At 41.8% G+C, this 21,090-nt stretch overlaps 1 protein-coding gene across 1 annotated transcript in view; it reads right to left on the bottom strand.

The window, feature by feature from the left end:
• BRINP3 (BMP/retinoic acid inducible neural specific 3) overlaps positions 1–21,090 on the bottom strand; it is a 203,281-nt gene that overhangs the window by 71,337 nt on the left and 110,854 nt on the right. The window contains exons 3-4 of the mRNA XM_066192188.1: positions 20,585–20,775; positions 10,538–10,728 (exon numbers count right to left, since the gene is read on the bottom strand). Coding sequence (XP_066048285.1) covers positions 10,538–10,728; positions 20,585–20,775 — 382 coding nt within the window. The remainder of the gene's footprint in view (positions 1–10,537; positions 10,729–20,584; positions 20,776–21,090) is intronic.

Below are 21,090 nucleotides of genomic sequence, written 5' to 3'. Positions count from 1 at the left end.
CAATTCACTAATTTATGCTGGCCTTACATTTCTTGCCCAGAAATTCCTGAGTTATTTGTGCTGTCGGAGGCACTCCAGCACCTCGCTGGCAGCCGTGTCTGCAGCAGGACATTTCTCATGTCCATTTTATTTTGCCATCAAACTCCCCCTCCTGGGGTTGTCATCCCAAGCTCTCACAAGGAATCACATTAGTGTCCATAACATGGGTGTCTGTCTGGCTCACAGAGATGTGTGCAGGGATTTATTTTTAGGTTGTATCCTCATTACATCCCACCCATTTATTCCCTCTGGTAAATGATTGTTAACACATTTGCCCTTTCTGTCTCATTGGTGTGGCCAACTCTAAATTTACAGCTTTGCTAAACCCTTCTTTATATGCCACTGGTTTTTGGTGTGGTTTCCTGCATCTTTTCAGACCTATCTACAGACCAGGCAACTAAAACTGATCTGTAATTTAACCATTAAATCCCTATCAGCTGTTCAAGCTAAAGGGAATTGAGCTTTGCTAAATTTGTGTTAGAGAAGAAAAGCAACTTAATACTGAAGCTTTAAACTTCATTTCATATGGCTGCTTCATTCATATGGAAAGTTCTGTCTGAGAACCCAGTGAGTCTCAATATTGTTATTTCATGAACTAAACTAGAAGAGATATTTTAATGTACAGAAGACTGCTCTTAGAATTAGGCTCTGAGGGCAACGTTACCCAGACTGACTGCTGAGCTCAGCTGGAAAATCCTTCACATCATCCTGATTCATGGGAATAGAAGGACCTATCAAACACCAAGACCTGTTCATTAAAACATACATGAATGTATATTTCCTACTGTGCGTAGGAAAAAATATTTAGAATATAGAATATGGGATCTTGTCCAAGGGGTTTTATTCATTCCTTTCTGGTCCTCACATAGATGAGCCAATGGCAAGGGCAAAGAATGATGTATCATAAGGGCAACTGCATTTCTTCCATCCAAAAAAACAGAAAAAGAGAGAGCCAGAGTTCCTATGAGCACAAGAATCTAGGGAAGGAGGGAAGTTCAGAAGGGAAAAGAGGAAACCTATGAAAAGAAAGCAGCACTTACTGTCAGGGCTGTGGAGCCCTGTGGGAGTGAAAGGACTCCTCTCATGGTATGGAGAAAATAACTCTTATAAAAAAACCTTTTGACAAGAGTTGTTTTCTCAATTAAAGGTCTCACACACACAAATATGTGGAGTAAATTTATATATGCCACTGTATATTTTCTTTATGCCCTTTTGCTTATCAAAATGTTTATCTCACATATGTGCACAATTATTTCCAAGCCGTTACACAGAGGTATTAGGTCACACACTACAGATTTGTCAGTTTGGGATATTTGCATCAAGGCAGGTCACATCCTCCCCAGTGCAAACCAGTACCAAAGAAGAGCAGACCAACACATTTTAATTTTTATGCCTAAAGGAACATGCGCAATTATTTCTGACACTGGCTGAGTATTCTTGTGAATGTTGTGTTTCAAATAGAGGATTGGAGTAAGAACAAACTCTACTTAAGTAGACTAAAACATGACAGGAAGAATATTTTAATGGTCCTCTTCTAACCATTCTCTCTATTATCATCAAGGTTTTATCATCACCTAATTTTACACATTAAGAATCTCATGAAAAGCTGAAGAAAAAACATGGAATGATTTTTCACTTGCCAGACTCTAGACACACTGGGAGAAGATAAGATTAAATTTCCTTGCAAATATGCATATTATTTGGGAGACACTCATATTCTCTATTTGGTGAAATTATTATAACTGTTGGAAAATTATGAACTATTATAACCATAACACAAAAGGGCCTTTTTATTATCTCTTTTCATATTACTTTTAATAAAATTCAAAGGAAGAATATCCAAAGCCCATGAAATGTATTAGCTGTTCCCTGGGAACTAAAGGGTTAAATTGGGCTGTCCAGGGAGAGATAATGAATAAGAGTTTAATAAATTGCAGAGATGGCATTTGAGGCTGACTTGTGGAAACTCTGATCTCAGTGATAACAACATGAATGAGAAGAAACTTCCCTGACATCATTTTATTCCTTGCATAAGGTCAGAACCTCACCATGAGCAATTAGAAACTTTTTGTTTTGCTCTCTGGATTCTGCTACAAAGCCTGCGGAACAGTGATGAAACTCCCAACCTTTCAGGCATTAAAGATCTGGAAATAATGATCACTCCACAGTGTAGAAGGTCTCCTGGATGAATAATGGAACCTTTCTTAAACCCAGCTCTGCTTCAGCATGTAGAGGCATTATATGCATGATCTTGGAAGAGACTAAATTATAGTTTTGCTGTCAGACATGCAAATTCTGCTGGAGCTCCGTGAGAAGGTCTACAGGGTAAAAATAACAGTGAAGTGCAGAAGACAGCAATGATATAACTCTCAGTGCCAGTTAGCTGTGAAGGATTCGCACACAAGGGGTAATTTTTCACACTAAATGAATAGATCAAAGGGAATGATTGCAGATTGAATCATAAACCATAATACCAAAACATGCAAAACTGTATTACAGCCAAAAATTCCCAAGGAAAAACATCATGGAAACAGAAAACTTTCCACAGCCTTTTTGTTATTCTCTAAGCTGACTTTTTTCTGGTGCAGAGTCTCTATTCACCTGAGATATCCTTCCTATCTGACCTCTGTGCTCATACAAGCTGTTGATACATGCTATCTCCTATTTCTGAGAGCTCAGAGGCAGGGAAATGTTCTGTGAATTTTATAGTCCTTGCCTGACATTCTCTGACCTGCTGGCAAGCAGCAGCTGCCAATTAGAGGGTGGAGGACAGGCAGAGTGCTGAAGTTTCCCAACCCATACACAAGCCAGCCAGAATAAAGATCAAATTGAAATCTGTACAAATCTGAGTGCCTCCAAATTCCTGCTGGAATGCTCTGTCCAACTGCACTGTTCAATATGTTCACTGTGGAGCTCTTGATACTAAAACCCCTCTCCATCTCCCGGGTTTATTTACTTTAGTTTCACATTTTTAGGGAGAGAAAAAAAAAAAAAAAAAAAAAAAAAGTATGGAACATTTAAGGAACTGTAGTGTGAATTGTTTATAGGTTTTTGACAACTGTGATGGCAAGTGTTGTGTGAGCGCTGTCAAGGTTTCTCGTTTGCATATGTATATTTATAGCCTGCTCAGGGTTTGGCAGTCTTCATCTCCCCGTTTGTTTTTTCACTCTTCTCTCTTGACTAAACTCATAACTAATAGAGGAGCCCTTCAATTTGTTTTGCTCTATCATGTAACGTATTCTATCCTATTCTGCTGTTGTTTTGTGGCGTTTTGGGGTGGGTTTGGTTTTTTTTTATTAAGTGGAGAATAGTTATCCTTAATCTTTCCAAAATGCTTATCCAAGCATCTCTATTACGTGCTATTTTATTGTTCTGAAAGCATCTCTCACGCTGTGTTGCCAACGAGCTGGAGATGCTCTGACTCCTTGCATTCATCACTTCTCTGCACACTCTTTAATGAGTGTCTCGTGCTGCAGCTGCTGTGAGGGATCGTGGCAAGTGATGCTGCTGAGCACTGAGAGGGATTAGCGAAATGTTACTGCCTTCACTTCCCGGTCTGGGTTTGGAATCACAGCATCCCACACTGGTTTGGGTGGGAATTAAATTAATTAATTTACAATTAAATTCCTTCCATTTTCTCTGTTTTCCAACATGGATTGCATAGAAGTGTGTCAAACAGGTCTCTCTCCACAAATTCAAAAAACAGGTTCCAGTTTCTCTTCCCAATGAAGATCAGCTTGTGCCCCCCACTGCCAGGAACATTTTCATGACCTGAATGTGACCCCAAATCTTCTGTTATCAGAAACAAAGGCAGAAGCAAAGTTCAAAGAAAGCCACAATCTACGATGAGCCACTGGAGACGATGATAAGACCCAAAGCAGATGAAAATTAGAGATCAGGACGACAGAAGAGGAGGTAGAAAATTTTTGTACTGAGAAATAAAATAAGCTGAGATGTGGGCAGTGATGAAGGAAATGTGGGCAGTGGAAGTAGAAATTATTAAGACTGGTGTCATAGAATCACAGAAGAGTTTGAGGATGGGAAGGAACTTGAATCCTATCCAGTCCCACCCCTGCCATGGGCAGGGACACCTTCCACTAGCCCAGGATCCTTCAAGCCCCATCCAGCCTAGCTTTGGACACTTCCAGGGATCCAGGGGCAGCCACAGCTTCTCTGGGCACCCTGTGCCAGGGCCTCCCCACCCTCACAGGAATTTCTTCTCAGCTAACCCTGCTCTCCTTCAGCCTAAAGCCATTTTCCCTTCTCCCATCAATGCTTGGCCTTGTCAAGAGTTCCTCTCCAGCCCTCTTGAAAACCCCCCTTAGATATTTTATGTTGCCCCCTGCTCCCTTTTCTCTCATTCTCTGAAATAGTTAGGGCCAGATTCCCACAGGTATTGTCCTGTTTTACTCCTGCTCAAGAACTGACCTCTATGTCACCTTTCAGAGAAAGCCGCCCTGGAGATTCAGTTTAATTAAAACTCAGCTGTCCGAATGAATTAAAGGGTTTTTTAATATCATCAATTTAAATTCCTCAGTAAGATAAGGAAATAGATCCCTGACCTTTTGCTTGGTGTATTCTTAAAATTAGTGAACAGTCCACACATAGCAGTCACAAGATACCCTGCTATACCTATGCTGAATTTAATCCAAAGATCTCCAACAATTTCCACATAAAAAAAGTATTAAATCTCAGGTATTTCATTTTTATAGTGACACAAACACAGATCCCACCCTGTGCAGTAGAAGATGGTACAGAGACTTCTTAGCTACCTTTGGGTGATGCCAAAAAATCTTATTGCAGGTCCCAGTCCTTCTGGCAAGCTAAAATAATGACCCAAATTTAAATTTAAAATTCATACCTAGACATATTAACAGAAAGCTGAGTTTGTGAAATTCATAATATTGAGTGAGATATCTAAGGACACCAGCAAAAGTATTCAATTCTCACAGAAATTTCAGGGAAGAAAAACATTTGAGATCACAATTCCCATATATTTCCTAAATTTTAACTTCTTGGAAAACTGTCAAGCTTTGGTCTTGTATGGAGGCAGTCTGATCTCCCAGGGTAGTGGAGAACTTGGCATTTCATAATGGTCCTGAACAATACCTTGGAAATGTCCTTGGAAAACTGTCCTGTGGCTTTTCCTAGACATTCCTAAGTCATGTCACCAAACCGACACAACGGCAAAACCCTGAATTTTTTGTAAGGATCAATTCCTGCCTCTTAATTTTGCGGATTGTTACAATTAAATTTACATTTGTGTTTCATCTCTTCAATGAAATCAATAAAAAGCTGCTGTCACAGGACTTTCCAAAGTAATGTTTGTAACTGAGATTTTATATTTTAAAGCTGTTGCTGGGCAAATTTTTTTCCCAGTCTTTGGTCCTTTACAAGGTTTCACAGCTGTACAGTCTTAAATTCTACCTGCAAACTGAATGGATAAAGGGAGGGCAAGAAGGGTTTGAGATCTGGATTTCAAAAGCTTCCCAAAAACTGGCTGCTTGTACAAAACTGTGCAAACTGTTGAGATTTAGAATTTCCCAGAAATCAGACAAAAGCTCAAGGCTTGAGAGTATTTCAGCATTTCTACTTTTGATTACAGCAATTACTTGAATTCACAGAAAAACACATGCAAATAGGAGGTATAAAGAAAAAAAAAATTGAACCAAGCAAGCTTTTTCAGGCAAAACAAAAAAAACACAAAAAAATAAGGTCTGTATTTCAGTCTGAGTTTTGAGTGAGAAATTAATTTCATTACACTTAAGTTTCCTCTCTAACAGCCCACCATGAGTCATTCACAGGTTAATTTATAGATAATCAGATTTAGTTTGCACCACAATAGAGCCCTGTTCTTTGTAATCTAAATTTCTCAGATAAAACAAAATGCTTAAATCTCTCATAGCAAAGAAAAGAAAAGTGGTTTGGGGAAAGTAAAAAGCAAATTGCACAATAAAATTTAATTGGAATTACAGGGCACGTTCTCAGGCATGTTTATTCTTTCTCACTCAGATGGAATAAATGGGCTGTAAATAGCTGTAAATAGCTGGTGGAAAATTCAATTTATGCATCTGTTCTTCTGTTGCCTCCTGTTCCTTGGTTGCACTGTGGCTGTCCCAGAACCGTTTGGACTCTACAATAACACCTCTGCTGCACCCACCTGGCCCAGCTCCCACAAAAGGACATGTATTCTGGGATGGAAGATTTCCTCCAAGAGACAGCTGTGGAAGAGCCTCACTCCATTAATGGCAGTGCTGTAACATAACTGTGTTTATAATTTTGCAGAATGCAGTGAGACTATTCAGTAATATTTAATTTACCATGCAGCCAGGGTGGCTTTTACGTGTTCTGCACGATTGTTTGGACTCATTGCAGGAGTTTGTTAGGGACAGCGCTGGAATTACAGCTTGTAGGAAGCTGGAGTCCTGGTCTCTAGTAAAGCATCCCCCACCCCCAAGTGAGCATCTCAGTATAAAGACAGAGTTTCAGTTTACCTTTAGACATTTTAGGAATTTACCTAGGACTTTCCATGTTCTTCTGACAGTGATTAGCTCAGTGCCAAGAGATAAGCACTGGTTGGACCTTGTCACCATTCTTCAAATCCTGCACCTCTCCCTATTGGCAGCAAGCCAAATTGTCCATCCTAAAACATTCAGTATTTAGGAAGGAGCACAAAGGAACTAAGGGGCTTTTTGGAGTGTTTCTAGCAGGGTGTCAGAGGTTTTCTCAGACAACTGTGCGTGGCTTCTCTTTTGTTTTCTGTAACGGTTGTTATTTTTTATTTATTAAACCTTTTACTTTATGAAACACCTCTGAAGAGCAGTCTGGCTAAAATTATTTTCAGCCAATCTGCAAGGGCTGGACCCTCAGAGATTAATACATTTACACGTGGCTCATGACTCTCTGGCTAAACTGTATCAGTGGCCATCTGAGAGGAGCACGCTGCTGAAATCCCAGAAGTGGAATTTAGGAATTATACCCTGTTCAGGAAGCAGGATAAAATCCAGATGTGCTGTGCACAGCTGGTGGGAGTGTGGCCACACCACCTGGGCGAGCTCAGCAGGGTCATTCTGCCAGTGGGCTGTGACTGGACACAGGGAATAAATGCTGCCTTTATATTCTGTATCCAGATTCTGTGCCTGCATTCTGCTCCCACAGCCAGGCAGGGTTTTATCAGACAAGGGCAGAGCAGAGCCCATCATGCTAATAGGTTGTTAATAAGGAGAACCAGCAGCCATCCTGGTGCAGCTGAGACATTTTTCCTAGGAAAATGCCTCCCAAATGAGCGTGCCAAGGAAGGGATGTTGGACATGTCATATTTCAAACACAACAGGCTGTATGTTCATGTAAATGCTATGCAAATGAGACACAGCCCTCAGGCACCTGGTGAGGTTCCAGCCAGGCCCTGAAGGCTCCAAACTGTTGATTTAGCACAGGAGCCTTAGCATTTGCACTAAAATGCATGTGCTAAAATCACACTGAAAGAATGTGCGTGTCAGGGACTTTGAAATATGTTAAATATTGATACCAGCTATGGGCTCCTCCTATGGACATTTTGATTTCCAGTCAGAAGAGGTTGCCACGGGATGGTGTTGCCTCTTTTAATGTGGAATAAACAGTGGATTGTCTGCGTGACTAATGCAAAGCCTCCATCAGCAGCAGCCTCAATGCTACTTTTAAGGATAATTACGTCACGGGTAGTAGGAGAAACAAAAAAAATGACAAGAAAGGACATAGAATTAATGTAGTCATGCAATTTTTTTTCATACATACAGAGAAAAAAAGGGGTGTGAGAGTGATGTAGTCTAATCTCAAAAGGGATGCTTATACCTTCTTCTCCCAAGAAGGAACACATATCGTCTTTGTTTGTGTGGTTTTGGAGGAAAGAAATTGGATTTGTAATCTGTCTTCTCAAATAATATTTTAGAGGTGTCCCAGCCATCAAGATAGTAGTCTCTGAGCACTACAATCAGAAAGTATGTTGGTGTGCAAGCAGTTGTGCTGTTTTTTCCTAACTCCTGCTGCAGTTTCAGATTGCCCATCATCACAGGAAATGTGACAAACAATAAGTCAGATAGCAAAGCAAATTATTCCTTTTCATTTCGAAGACCCCAAACTCCAGGAACTTGAGTGGCAGATTTCATCTGTGCACCGGGGTGCTCTGATTTAACTGCAAATGTCAGGGCTTTTGATTTCTGTTTTTAAGTCCCTTCTGTTCCGTATTAAATTTTTTTAAGTTGGTTAATTCAGATATGCACTCCCAACAGGGTAGTTATGCTCTTCCTAGTAAGAGCATGAGTTATATCAAACATTTTTGATACCCTCAGCTCTCTATTCTGAAAATATAAACAATTCTTGTTAGTATGGTAGAATCTAGAATACCGCATATGAAAAAGCCATTCAAATTTTAAAAATAGAGCATCAAATACTAACTAAGTCCTGAACATGATTGTTGTTGTTGTTGTTGTTAACTAGTCAGCAATCAAAAATGATTGCTGGGAAAACTTCTAATACTACTTTAGAATTTTAGAGATTTCTCAACCTGTTTCAATCCCTTTATCTTGGATTTCTTTGATGCTGCTCAGAAGGGAGTTATGCCATGCTGCGAGACCTTTCCTTGGGCTCCTTTGGCAAATGCCTCGTGTAGAGGAAGGTTTTGAGCAGAGCTCTGCTGAGCTCACCAGGCACGGGAGGTGCTGGTGTTGGGAATGATACAACTTTTAACATTTTTAACTAACTTTGGTCCAAGAGGTTGCTGGTCTTTGCCCAGGGAAAGGGAATTAAAGCTCCTTTTCAAAAGACTCTGTTGCCTGGGCAAGGCCTGATGATGTTGACACCTACAGCCTGAGAGCAGCACATGAGGATCTAATTAGCATCGAAGGGGTCAATACCCACAGGAAACCAAATACTGAGAATTGTGTAATTTGGGACCAGTGGACATTGGACCAATTAATTTCTCTGGGTTTTGTCTGTATAAGGATGTGAAAAGTCTAGTAAAGCACCATGTGTGATGGAATGATTTACTCTGCACAACCCATGCAAAATGTGGATAAAATAATTTCTGCTGCACACCCTGGCCAGAACAGAATCCTGTCCAAAATTAAAGTAATGCCTTAATTCTCTAATGCTAAAAATTATGTTGGTGATTTTTTTTGTTTTCCCCACAGTTTTTGGTGGCACTGGGACTTACAAAGCTGCTCAGGAGTCTGCAGTGTAACAAGCACTGGGGTCACTCCTCCCTGCAGCAGCACAGGAGGGGAGGCTCTGATGGTCCCCCTGGTCCCCAGGTCCTTCAGGCTGTCACTTCTCCCAAGCCAGACCTCAACATGGGACAGAGACCTGCTTCAGCAGCTGTATGGGAAGTACTCTAACTCAAATGCCAGCATTTATGTTTTAATGAATAATCTTCAAATGTGCTACTTACTCCCTTGATCTAAAACTTTACTTGATGGTTTTCCAATTGAAAACAGCAGTATTTCAAAAACCTGTGCATATAGAACAAAAAAATAATAATGCCTTCCTTGGCTGTTTTTGCGGTCCTGTGTTACAACAGAAACAGGTTTTTTGTGTTCTGACAGTAGAAATTTGCCATGCAAATGTTCCCAGCCTCTCAATGAAAGCTGTAGAAGCCAGGGTTTCATTTATCAGCACTGGTGCATCTGATGTAAGAACTGTTTCCTGGAGACTCCTGCCGTCAATTAACCAAATCGGATTTGCTGGTGGACTCACACTTGGTTTGCATCCACCTCAGCAGGAGGCTGGAGAGAAATCTTTCATTTGTAGCATTTGTAGAAATAATTGGACACGCAGAAGGTTCACTCTGTAAATTGTAGGTGGGCAGGGTTGAATTTTGCATTGTAACACAAATTTTCTTAAAAATATTTCAGTGCCTAGAAAGGGCAGATTTCTTTTAGGCAGTGTTTTGTCTCAACGTTTCTATGTTCTGCCACTTGAGTTACCACTGGTTGCAGTCATCAATTATCTTCACAAAGAAGGAAATTTTCCATGTGGAGGGAGCCTGGTTTTAAAGGCTGCTGTATATTTACATAATAAACAGGTTATGAATGTAAATCACATCTGAGGGATGGGTGATCCCACGGTCTGCAGCAAGAATCATAGAATTAAACCATTAAGGTTGAAAAGACCTCCAACAACATCAACCTTCAAACAACTCTGTCAACTAACCAACACCTCATCCACTCCTTGAACACCTCCAAGGATGGGGACTCCACCACTGCCCTGGAGCCCCTGCCAATGCCTCACCACTCTTTACAGCATTATGTGGCAAAAGCTGATAGGCCAAGAAACGTTTATAATGGATTGTAATTAGGAAATAATTTGGTTTCTGACTGTGACAGCATGAATAATAACTTCTGTATTGTCTCACCCTTTACACAAGACTGAAAAGTGGGATAAAAGCTATTTAAAACTCCTCTCATTTGCCCCATGTCTGGCTCAGAAAGGGTATAATGTGACATAACCCTGGGGCTGTGCCTACCTTGATGGCAGTGGAGGCGATCTGGATGTGGTGCAGGCGGCGCAGGGTGCTGTCCCTGTCAATGAAGTAGGAGGCTGCCAGCTGGTGCAGGGTCTCCAGCGTCACCACTGAGCTGTTGGCGCTGGCCTCGCTCCCTTCTGACCTCTTGCTCAGCTTCCGTTTGTCCACAAAAATCGTGAGTGACTCCTCTCCTGGACAGGGAAACAGAAACCCCCAGCAGGCATCAGCAGTGTGCAATGGTACAGAGAGATTTTGCAGACATTCAACTATTTTTCAAATATTTCAAATATTTTTATTTCCAAGGTCACTTAATGCGTTCGTTCTGCAGTGTTCTGTGTAAGCATAAAAGAAAATGAAAGCAGGTTTTCATATCCCTATATGATATTGCTTGGGATTGTAATTCTCAAGGCCCCATCCCTGAGAATAAATTCATAAGTTCAGTATTACAGTAATTATAATACTGCCCTCTGTGTGTGACATTGTTCCTGTGTGACACTGTCCCTATATGTGACACTGTCCCTGTATGTGACACTGTCCTGTGTGTGTGACAATGTCCTCTGTGTGTGACAATGTCCTGTGTGTGTGTGTGTGACACTGTCCTCTGTGTGTGGCACTGTCCTATGTGTGACAATGTCCCTGTGTGTGTGACACTGTCCTGTGTGTGTGTGTGTGTGACAATGTCCCTGTGTGTGTGACACTGTCCCTGTGTGTGACACTGTCCTCTGTGCGTGTGTGTGACACTGTCCCTGTGTGTGTGACACCGTCCTCTGTGTGTGTGTGACACTGCCCCTGTGTGTGACACTGAACCAAATTTCTGTGATTGAAGAATGTGGGGGGTTTCAGGAAGTTGGTGTTTCTCCAAAAGAAAATAGATGTGTCGGCATCTTGTGTTGTGGATTTCTCACTTCCCCCCTCTTTATAGAGAGGTGGATAAATACTGTTGAATTCAGAGATTTTAATTTCTGTAAGATTATTGAAAATCAAAAATCTGATTTGCTTAGTTGAGTGAGTTCTTAGAAACATTTCCAGAACAGACCTACTGATACTGTCAGATTTTCCACGTTTGTTGTCTAGTTCATGGATATGTTTTCCTGCATTTCAGGCTAAGCAAGAATTCATTCATTTAGTAAAGTGTTTAGGCAAAACCTCTTTATATCACAAAACAAATTGGAAAAGTAATTTCTGGACCTAGCATTTTCTTCTGTGCAATTTATGTCCAAAATAAATTGGACAGAAGAAAATTCCCTCACTCTCTGAGCGTGTGTTTGGTAACCTGCATTCTTCAGCATTTAGCTCAGCAATTGATTGATAATATCATTACACCTGGATTTTAGGTGCTGAACAACTCCACTGAGTGCCTTTTCCTAGTCCCTGGAAAGGAAGTCACCCTGCTAAGGTCTGCCTCGCCACTTGTGCTGCTTTCACTGCTCACCCATCTGCTGCAGTGGCACTGTGCCCGTGCAAAGGATGGGGTGCCAACTTCACACGGGTTTACGTGCCAAAAAGTAAAAGCTGTAGGATAAAAATCTAGGATGAAAACATGACATCATCTTTAAAGGGAGATAATCGTGGTGGTGAGCAATGCTGAGTGAGGAACGTATGCCTCCGTGCAGGAGATCGCATTTGCTGGCAAGTTTTGACTCCCAAAATTTGTCTTTTACACGAGCACACTCCTTGTTTCCCAATGTGCATTATGTGTCTCCCAATCCCTCAGAAATTCAGAGGACAGTCAAGACCTTAAGACCTTACACAGGCAAAACTAGCATTATACAGGAGCTTTTCATCTACTTAGACCTACAGGGTTTTTCCAGAAGATTCCTTTTGTCCTGGAAGGGACAGGTGGCTGTTCCAGCTGGAGCTTACCTCACTTTCCACCACTGCATTTATGCTTCTCCTCCTACAGTTTCCTAATGGGTCATTATTTTGTGCATGAAGTCATCAATGCAGGGATTAATTGCCTGAAGCTCCAAAGAACCAGGAATTAACACAGCCTCCTTAAGCACCAGGATTCCCCCACCCAATAATTTAATCTTCCTGCTGTAATAGGTAGACACATAAGGTGCACAACTGCCGTGAGGAGGGAACTGGGAAAGCACAGGAAGCTCTAATGACCTGTCCCCTGAGAGAAATCTGCCATCAGAATCTGCTCTAGGTTCCAGCTTTGCTGGCATTCAACTGTGCCCATGCAGTAAAACCTGACTTGTGACTCACAACCTGCCATGTGACTGCAGCCAGGATGAAAGATGCTTCTGGAATGAAAAGCAATGGAGTGGGCTGAGGTTTGAGCCGGGGCCCCTGGGCTTTGTGCAGCTGTTTGTGGAGCTGCCAAGACATGGTTTAGAACAGTTATTAGGAAGAAAATCTTCCCTGTGAGGGTGGTGAGGCCTTGGCACAGGGTGCCCAGAGAGGCTGTGGCTGCCCCTGGATCCCTGGAAGTGTCCAAGGCCAGGCTGGACAGGGCTTGGAGCAACCCAGCCCAGGGATGCCTTTCAGCCCAGACCATTCCATGGTTCTGTGGTATCAGAGAAGACAACATCAGAGCTCTGAGGGTGAATATTGCGCCAGCAGCCAGTTCAGGCTGCACAGATTAGCAGCAAAATTTTACTAGGAGCTTTCTCTCCATGTTTTCCTCTTTTCCAGAGGTCTGAGCTAGTTCATTTAGATTGAAGTGACTTTGCAAGGTCAACCACCTTTCCATTGAAACTATAATGAATTGTAAGGGCAAAGAAAACAGGGACTTAAAGCTTCAGAAAATCTCTGGAAAAGATTTAAAAAAAAATTTTGGAGGTTCTTTGTATTTCATTATCACATAATCATAGATTCATAGAGTAAGTAGGATAGGAAGGGACTTTTAAAGATCATCTAGTTCTATCCCTGCCATGGGCAGCGACACTTCCCACCATCCCAGGTTGCTCCAAGCCCTGTCCAGCCTGGCCTTGGACACTTCCAGGGATCCAGGGGCAGCCACAACTTCTCCGGGCACCCTGTGCCAGGGCCTCCCCACCCTCACAGGGAGTTGAGGGTGATGTTGAGATATTCCTGACATCTAATTTATGTTTCTTCTCTTTTATTTCAAAACCCTTCTCCATTATCATCTCACTATCTGCCCAGGTAAAAAGTCACTCCTTTTTTTATGAGCCCTCTTAAGTCTTGGAGTGTCACAATAAGGTGTCCCTGGAGCCTTCTCTTCTCCAGGCTGAACAGCCCCAGCTCTCCCAGCCGGTCTCCAGAGGAAACCTTCTCCAGCCCTCACAGCACCCACTACACCTTGTTATCATGTAAGCTCTTTTGATAGATCTGTGTTAGTCACTAGTAGAGACTGTGGGGCTCCTTAGACTTCAACACAATTCTGCTAAGTTCTATTATCAAAACAGAGTTTTTTGAGTTTCGTTCACATTAAAAAAAAAAAAAAAAAATCTCAGGCATTTTCCCGTTCCCTCTTCTCCAGGAGCAGACAGCAGAACTGCAATAAAAACTCCCATTTCAAAAAACAAACAAACCAGCAAACCTTGAAAAAGGACAGGGTTGTGCACTGTGATGCTTAACTTTGATTAGAACACCTCAGGAGAAGAACATTTTGGGCCACGTCAGAGTTATCACATTGTCCTATTTTGCTGGAATTCTGGAAACTTAGATTTTAGGGTTTTAGCATATAGTAATATATGTGTGAAGCAATATGGAGGATTTTGGGTATTGTTTGAGTCCTTCTTCTTCACCTTCTTCTTCCTTCTTCTTCATGGGTTTGGGTGGTTTTCTGTAACTGGGTGAACAGGGTCCGCATTGCAGGCCTTGGGTGGTCATTATTGGGTTGGAAATATAAATAATAGAGGTGTCAGTTCGTTATTGGGTAATTAGTGCTTAAATAACCTTGAAAAGAGTTAGAAGCACCTCCATTTTGCCTGCATTCTCTAACTTTCTAGTTAGAGCTCATGGCTCATAAGTCTGTAAATAGATAAGAAATAATAAACATCCAAGTCTGAACTCGAGAACTGCGTCTCCTGTGTTTCAATCTCAGCTTTGGCACTGGCTGAAAAGAAGCCAAAACCCCAACACTATTTGCCTTGTCCTGCTCGACCCCACACTTTCCACAGCAGTTTCTGGTGGGTGTTCTCTGGCAGGCAGGATCCCCTGGCAGCCCCAGCCCTGCAGGCTCTGTCCCCAGCCCCTCTCAGAGGTCTGGGCTTTCATGCTTTGTGACTAGACCGAAACGACTTTGAGTGCCTCACACAAGAAATCTCGGCTCATCCCTGGCGTTCCCAGGCACTGCGCACCCAGCAGGTGACATCAGGGGCAGCTCAAAAAACATTTGCTGCCCAAAAGGCTGTTCACAGAGTTTTTCATCTGTCTGTGATGATGGAGCTCTCACTGGAAAAAGTGGATTCCCCCACACATCGGTGTTTAGGCACCCATGTCCCTGCAGGACTGGGAAAGGGCTCCCTTCAGCACCCAGAAATCCAGCATTTGGGAAGTAACACTGCTAACCCTGATTTGAGGAAGACAATTTGAGTTTTAAGTTCATCTGGAGAAAAATAAACCCATGCCAAAAGAGACTCTTGTCACATTGAAAACATGGATGAATCTTGTTTTCCACTGGTTACTGTCTGCCACCAGAAAACAGGCTAAGAAGACATCCAAGCATCAGCTGGAAACAAGTATGATTCGGAAAACTCTTCAAGGTTATGAATTTTAAGAACTGAAAAGGAGTAATGACAGTGAACACTTATAAAACATGATTATTCAGCATCAAATCCTCCCAGCTGTGCTTTTCACCAGCTCTGAAAGCAGCATTCGCTCTCATTCCCAAAATTCAAGAGAGTAAAATTCACTTTCTCAGGTCTAAAGGAAGTAGCATGGAAACACCCAGTTATCACAAAACAATGCCCCATGGGTGGCTCAGGAAGCTCTCAGTCATTACAGGGATGTTTTATTGCCATGTGGGGGCTGTCACTGGCAGAGAGTCACTGCAGGGGCAGGGGACTGATGTTCATGCTCTTCGTTCACCTTGCCACAGTGTCCAGTACTATACCCACCAGCCCTGGAATATGCAAGTTTATAACCTAACTTCAATTCTTTAATTCTTTCTAGGTTTATAGGAACATATTGTCCACGATCTACATTTATAAATTCAGCTAGTTCCCAAGAACACATGCTGTTAAAAAAAAAAGAAAAAAAAAAAAAAAAAGAAATAAATAGGTATATAGGAATTTACCCAGATATACAACCTGTCTGTGGCCATTCAGATGTAAGGCTCCTAAACAACAGTTGGTAGGTGGCATTCAGAAATTAGAAATTAATTTTGTGTTCATCTTAAGAACATATTCAGGAATTATTTAAATTAAAAATGCAAATCTCAATCAATATGATGGAATTGGAATAATGCTGTAACAACTGTAACTAAATATAGCCATCTATTGAAGGAGTAAATATATTTTGTTACGCATAACAATACATATTCATGTGATTTAAATACTTAGTGCTATTTTCTGCCTCAGTCGTTTAGCGATTGTTTGTCTGTACCCACATCTTCGGAATAATAAAGGGGTATAGGCCTTGATGCTTCATATTTTCATCTGTAGACTGGGAAGTGGTAGGAAAAGACAGTGATCCAGGCAGTTCCCATCATTTCACGCCAGAAAGAGAGGAAACAGGAATAAAAGGACAACACTCCAAGGTAGTTATAGCTGAGCATAACCCACAGATGCCTGCTTAGAGCTCTCTCTTCATACACATAAGTGTTTCTTTTACAGGACTAAAGGTTTTTGGCCTCTGGGCTCCTCAGAGGTTTCTGATTAAATAAAGTACCTCAGCTACTACCTAAATAACTACACCTAAATAAATGCAGCAGCTACTACTAGCTAGTGGAGAACCTATTCCTGTCTGGATCACCAAAGGTGCCATTGGGGTTTTATCAGGTCATTTTCCCAAACTTAAGCAGATGCTGATGGAAATGCACAGGCTCAAAAACGATATAAATTAATGTCAGGCCAGATGTGGTATCATTTCCGTGGTTCAAGTGAATAACAGTGCACGTTAATTCTATACAGACCATCTGTTTAAGGATTTAAATTCATTAAGTAGACGGGAGAGGAAAGAAAGTTAATGTATTTTGTGCCTTTTTTTTCCCCTCCCCTTGGCTTCCATAATCTTAAATGCTGGGGAATTTTCATACCTGGGCAGGGGGTGTGACTGGTGTTTGCAAGTCTGATGCAAAATTTTCACATTTCTTTCTCACATCAGTCATCTGAGACTGTCCTCTCCTTCCCTTATTTGCCAATAGTTTGTATCTTACCTTGAGAGAGAGTTATGGAAAGCAGAGGTCGTATCAGCAGTTAGTGTAAGTGCTAATAAATCTTTCAGAATTCATTGAGATTCGCTCTTTTACACTACCTGACAATTTCCCCCATCTCTGCAGGCAGAATGATACACAGCTCCAGGGGAATACTAATGAGGGGCAGGAAAGTTGGAAAAGTCGAAGTGTAACCATCACACTTGCAGGGCTGTAATCAGTGGAGGGAGGTTGAGGTCGAGCTGATCTGCCCACACCTGTTAAGGCTGTCTGTCCTAGAGACAAAACTACCTCTTTTCCTTCCAATTCACAAAGCCTTCAACATCAAGGGCTGCTTCCTGAGCCAGAGAGCCAAGTGGATTGATGGTCTGGTAATGAACACCTTGAGCAAAGATGACTGACAACAGCACTAGAAATAAATCGACCTGGAGCATATTTCAGATGACCACTTAGACAGTTGCCTAACGAGGTTCTCGTTTCATAGGAAGCTCTGGCATTGTCCCGTAAATTGGTTTATTCGGAGCAGTTATCTCCTTTCCAGGTGCAAGGAGAACTTCCTTGCGAAGCCGGGGCACCCAAATCAGCCTCACTCCACCCAAAAGCCTGGAACAAAGGCCTATCGTCTCACTGTGGTGTGCTAATTATCCTCGTCACCGACGCTATTACTTTGCTAAGTGGCCTTTTCTGCAGGAACATCATTAAAGCGAAATGTCTTTGCGGGATTCGGCTTTGTCCTCTTACAGTCATCTCACGGCAGAACCCCAGGCTCCCAACACCCTCCAGCTCCCAAGCTCACATCTGTGGGTTTTTTTGAAAGCCATTTTTTGAAAGCCATTAGAACGTAGCTCCAGCAAGCTGGACCATCATTGCAGGATGTTGTGGGCAGGCAACAAAGAAGAGTATAAATGCAAAACAAAAGGAGGGGAAGTAACACCGAGTGCTCGATCCGCTGGGTCACGCAGGGTCCTTCCATCAAGCAGCTTGGAGCTGCTCGTTATGGACTTTAGGCTTGTGTCACGAGGAGATAAAATTTCCATAAGAAATAAAAGCAGTGAGAAATGTCACTTTCCACATTATCTTCTGGCAGCAGGATATACAGAACTTTTCCCCCCCTTAGTTCTCATTTCTGAATGCCCTTGAGGGGTGTATTTCTGTGTTTGTGAATAAAGACTAGGGAATGTTTCACAAACAACCATGTGCAAGAGTTCCCTTTATGCTCAAAAAGGGATCTTTATGGAAACCAAATGGTCACAGAGGCACACAAATCTTATCACAGCATCGTTCATTTGCCAAGTTTTCCTCTCTGTCCATGAATACAGATGATTGGGGATTCATTAAATAAGAGTGCAGTGCACACTCCATTTGGTCTTCTGCTTTTAACAAGCTGCATAAGTGACAAGCTTTCACAATAAAAAAAAAAAAAAGCAAACTTGTAATTAAAGGGAAAGAGCTAATACATTATTAAAATAATAAAAAAAACCTAATTACATGTTAATCAGATGTGGACAAGTATCTGTGGGAATCCCCATTCAATCCAGCCCAAAAATGAGAACTAACACATCCAGGAAAGTATGGGTTTATTAGCTACCTCATGAAAGCTTTCTTAGAAATTACTAATTCCCTGTAATTATTGTAATTGAACCAATTTTTCAAAGCATTCAGAACCCACCCAGTGATAATGGAAGGCAGCAGGTGTGCCTCAAATCATACCTAAAAATTGAGACTAGGGACCGGAATCAAACCCCGAGTTAATACGAAAACTCCCTTTGACTTCATTACACAGTGACAGAGCTCAGAAGTCAACATTGTCTCCCACTGAGTGAAAATTTGGGCAAGGCTGTGGCAGCTACTGCATTTTAGCGCCTCTCTGAGGTGAGAAAATGGTACCCTACCTCAGCTTCCCTGCAGCAAATCCTGAGGCTTTGGGGAGAAAACTGAATGTCTAAGCGAGAATTTTCAAGGTCTTCACAGGAAACACCATTTAGTTTTAGTTTTACTTAGGTCCAGACCTCCTGAAAGTTGTCAGCTCCGTGGCTCTTTGGTGATCAGTATGATATGTTGCCTTGAAAATAAATATCAGCTGTGGTCATGTTAGACTGTTTTCCTAGAGCTGTTGGATCCAATTTCACCTTGAGAGTGAATTTCATCTCATGGCTGAGGAGCTACTGCTATTTACATTAGTTAATAGTTCGCAGATAGGTAGCAATAGTGAGAAATAATTTTATCCATTGGATAATCCCTGAAGTAGGATACATGCTGCAGCCAAAGCTTTAATTCTTATGCTTTATATTTTAAGAAACATTTTCTTTCTCTTCAGCATTTTCCTATTCAAATGTGCCATGTGTTCTATACTCAAGAAATCAGTCATTTATAAAACGTGTATATTTGCATGCAAAAATATTCAAAGTAATTAAAAGAAATTCAGGGATTTTTGTTACAAATTGCTGGCCAGCACACATAAATTGTTCTTCAAATTCTAATGGTAAAGCCGCAGAGGTACTCATTCTCAAAATAATGGTAGAAATTAGCTCTTTATTTTTTAAAATAACTACAGCAAGACAGAAATTCCACTTGTTTCTAGGATGGTCTCCTTCAGAAAGAAGCCTCTGTGAGACATTTTGGTTGTTACACATCTCAGCTATCAGCCAAGAGAGACTAGGAGGGCTCTCATTTCCTTTACAAACCGTTAGGATTCAGTTATGAAATGTATTAGAGAGAACCATTCCTCAGGTGAATAAAGGATTTCGACAAGCCTGTCCTGCTGGAAGGACACTCAATAACCAGAATTATCTTTAATATTATCACCCACGATGGGATAGAGCTGCATTTCTAAAATGTCAGTTCATTGTGTAATGCCTAGATGGGTAATCACAGGTACTAATTATCTTTCATTCGGAACAATTTATGCTCTCCTTTGAACATTAGGCCTCTTCACTGGATTTCTTCAATCCATCTGGTGACTGGATCCCAATTATCCATGGGGCTACCCTTTCCAGATTAGTCTGTGGGGACTGAAAGATGCAGATTCCATTAAGTTAATGGGAATGACATGGCAAAACCTCATCATCCCATTTTGAAAATGCAGTCCCACTGGTTAAGTGAAGACTAATTCTAAAAAGGGCAGAGTGACAATATAGGGATTTTCCAACGGACAAAGTAGCTTGAAAGTCTCACAAATTAAAAGATTTGTTGGAAATACTCCTTACTGGTTTTCTGGCTCCATTTCTGCAGGACTGCAACCATACCCAGATACTGCTGTGAGCTGTTATATAATTGTTATATGGAACACTTACAGGAAAAAAAGTCACTCAGTGCAGAGAAAGACCCCCAAAAGACTAGGGGCAGCAGGAGCTCAGGTGGACAGAGAAGACCACCCTAATCCCCTCAACCTGCCCCCTTTTCAGTGCAGCAAGAGAAATCCCACCAAAGGCTGCCTACTGTCACACCTTTGGGATTGAGAAGAAACTGTCTGTCCCCCAGAAAAACATCTCATCTTGCCTGAAACTCTGAGGATTTCTCAGAAATCTTCAGCAATCTGTTGTGGTATTTAACTACAGAGAGTCTTAGCAACGGGATTTCTTCTCTTTCTGTGCACAAAATTCTATACACAGCACTGATAAGGAGAGGGGGGAGTCTCAAGACCTGTAGACAAAATCCACTCCTGCAGAGAACGTTTCCCATCCCAGCGGCTTGGAGGAGGAAAAATTGTGACCAGCACTTTTAGTCTACTCACACCAAGCTCATCCCCAACATTCCCCTACCTCCCAGGGTAGCTGAGAGCAGGAAATGTGTCCCATATTTCTTGATGAGGTTTTCTGTGATCTGTTGAAGGGTCGGGCGCCGTCCCAGCAGCCTGATGTTACGGAAGAACTCGGGGGCGAGCGGCAGTGGGGAGCCAAGGAAATTTCTTCTTTCCACAGCAAGATTGTTTACTTTCCAGCGGCCAAACTCTCTGCAAAACAAAGCAGTTCTCATTCAGAAATGTGTCATTCAGACAAATGTCCTTCATTTGCAAACGACTCTGCTCTGCTGAGTAGCTGGGGGCGACTCGCTGGGAATTACAACGGGCCTTGACAGTGATACTCTGTCATGTGTTATAGACAGGACAAGCAACGAGGGTTATTTATTAGAAGTGGAGACAGTAGTCCATAATAAAATAATTGTTGGGAAAGAAATAAATAAAAACTGAGCCACTTAGGTTGCTGCTGCTCCCGATGGTTTTGTGTGGCCTCTGGTGTGAATACAGCTCTACAACAACACGATTTGG

Source organism: Chamaea fasciata, unplaced genomic scaffold, assembly GCF_029207755.1.
Source record: "Chamaea fasciata isolate MVZ Bird 193981 ecotype frontalis unplaced genomic scaffold, bChaFas1.0.hap1 SCAF_10, whole genome shotgun sequence".
Classification (NCBI taxonomy): Eukaryota; Metazoa; Chordata; class Aves; order Passeriformes; family Sylviidae; genus Chamaea; species Chamaea fasciata.
The sequence above is the reverse complement of the archived record's forward strand: the minus strand, read 5'-3'. Positions and strand labels throughout refer to the sequence as shown.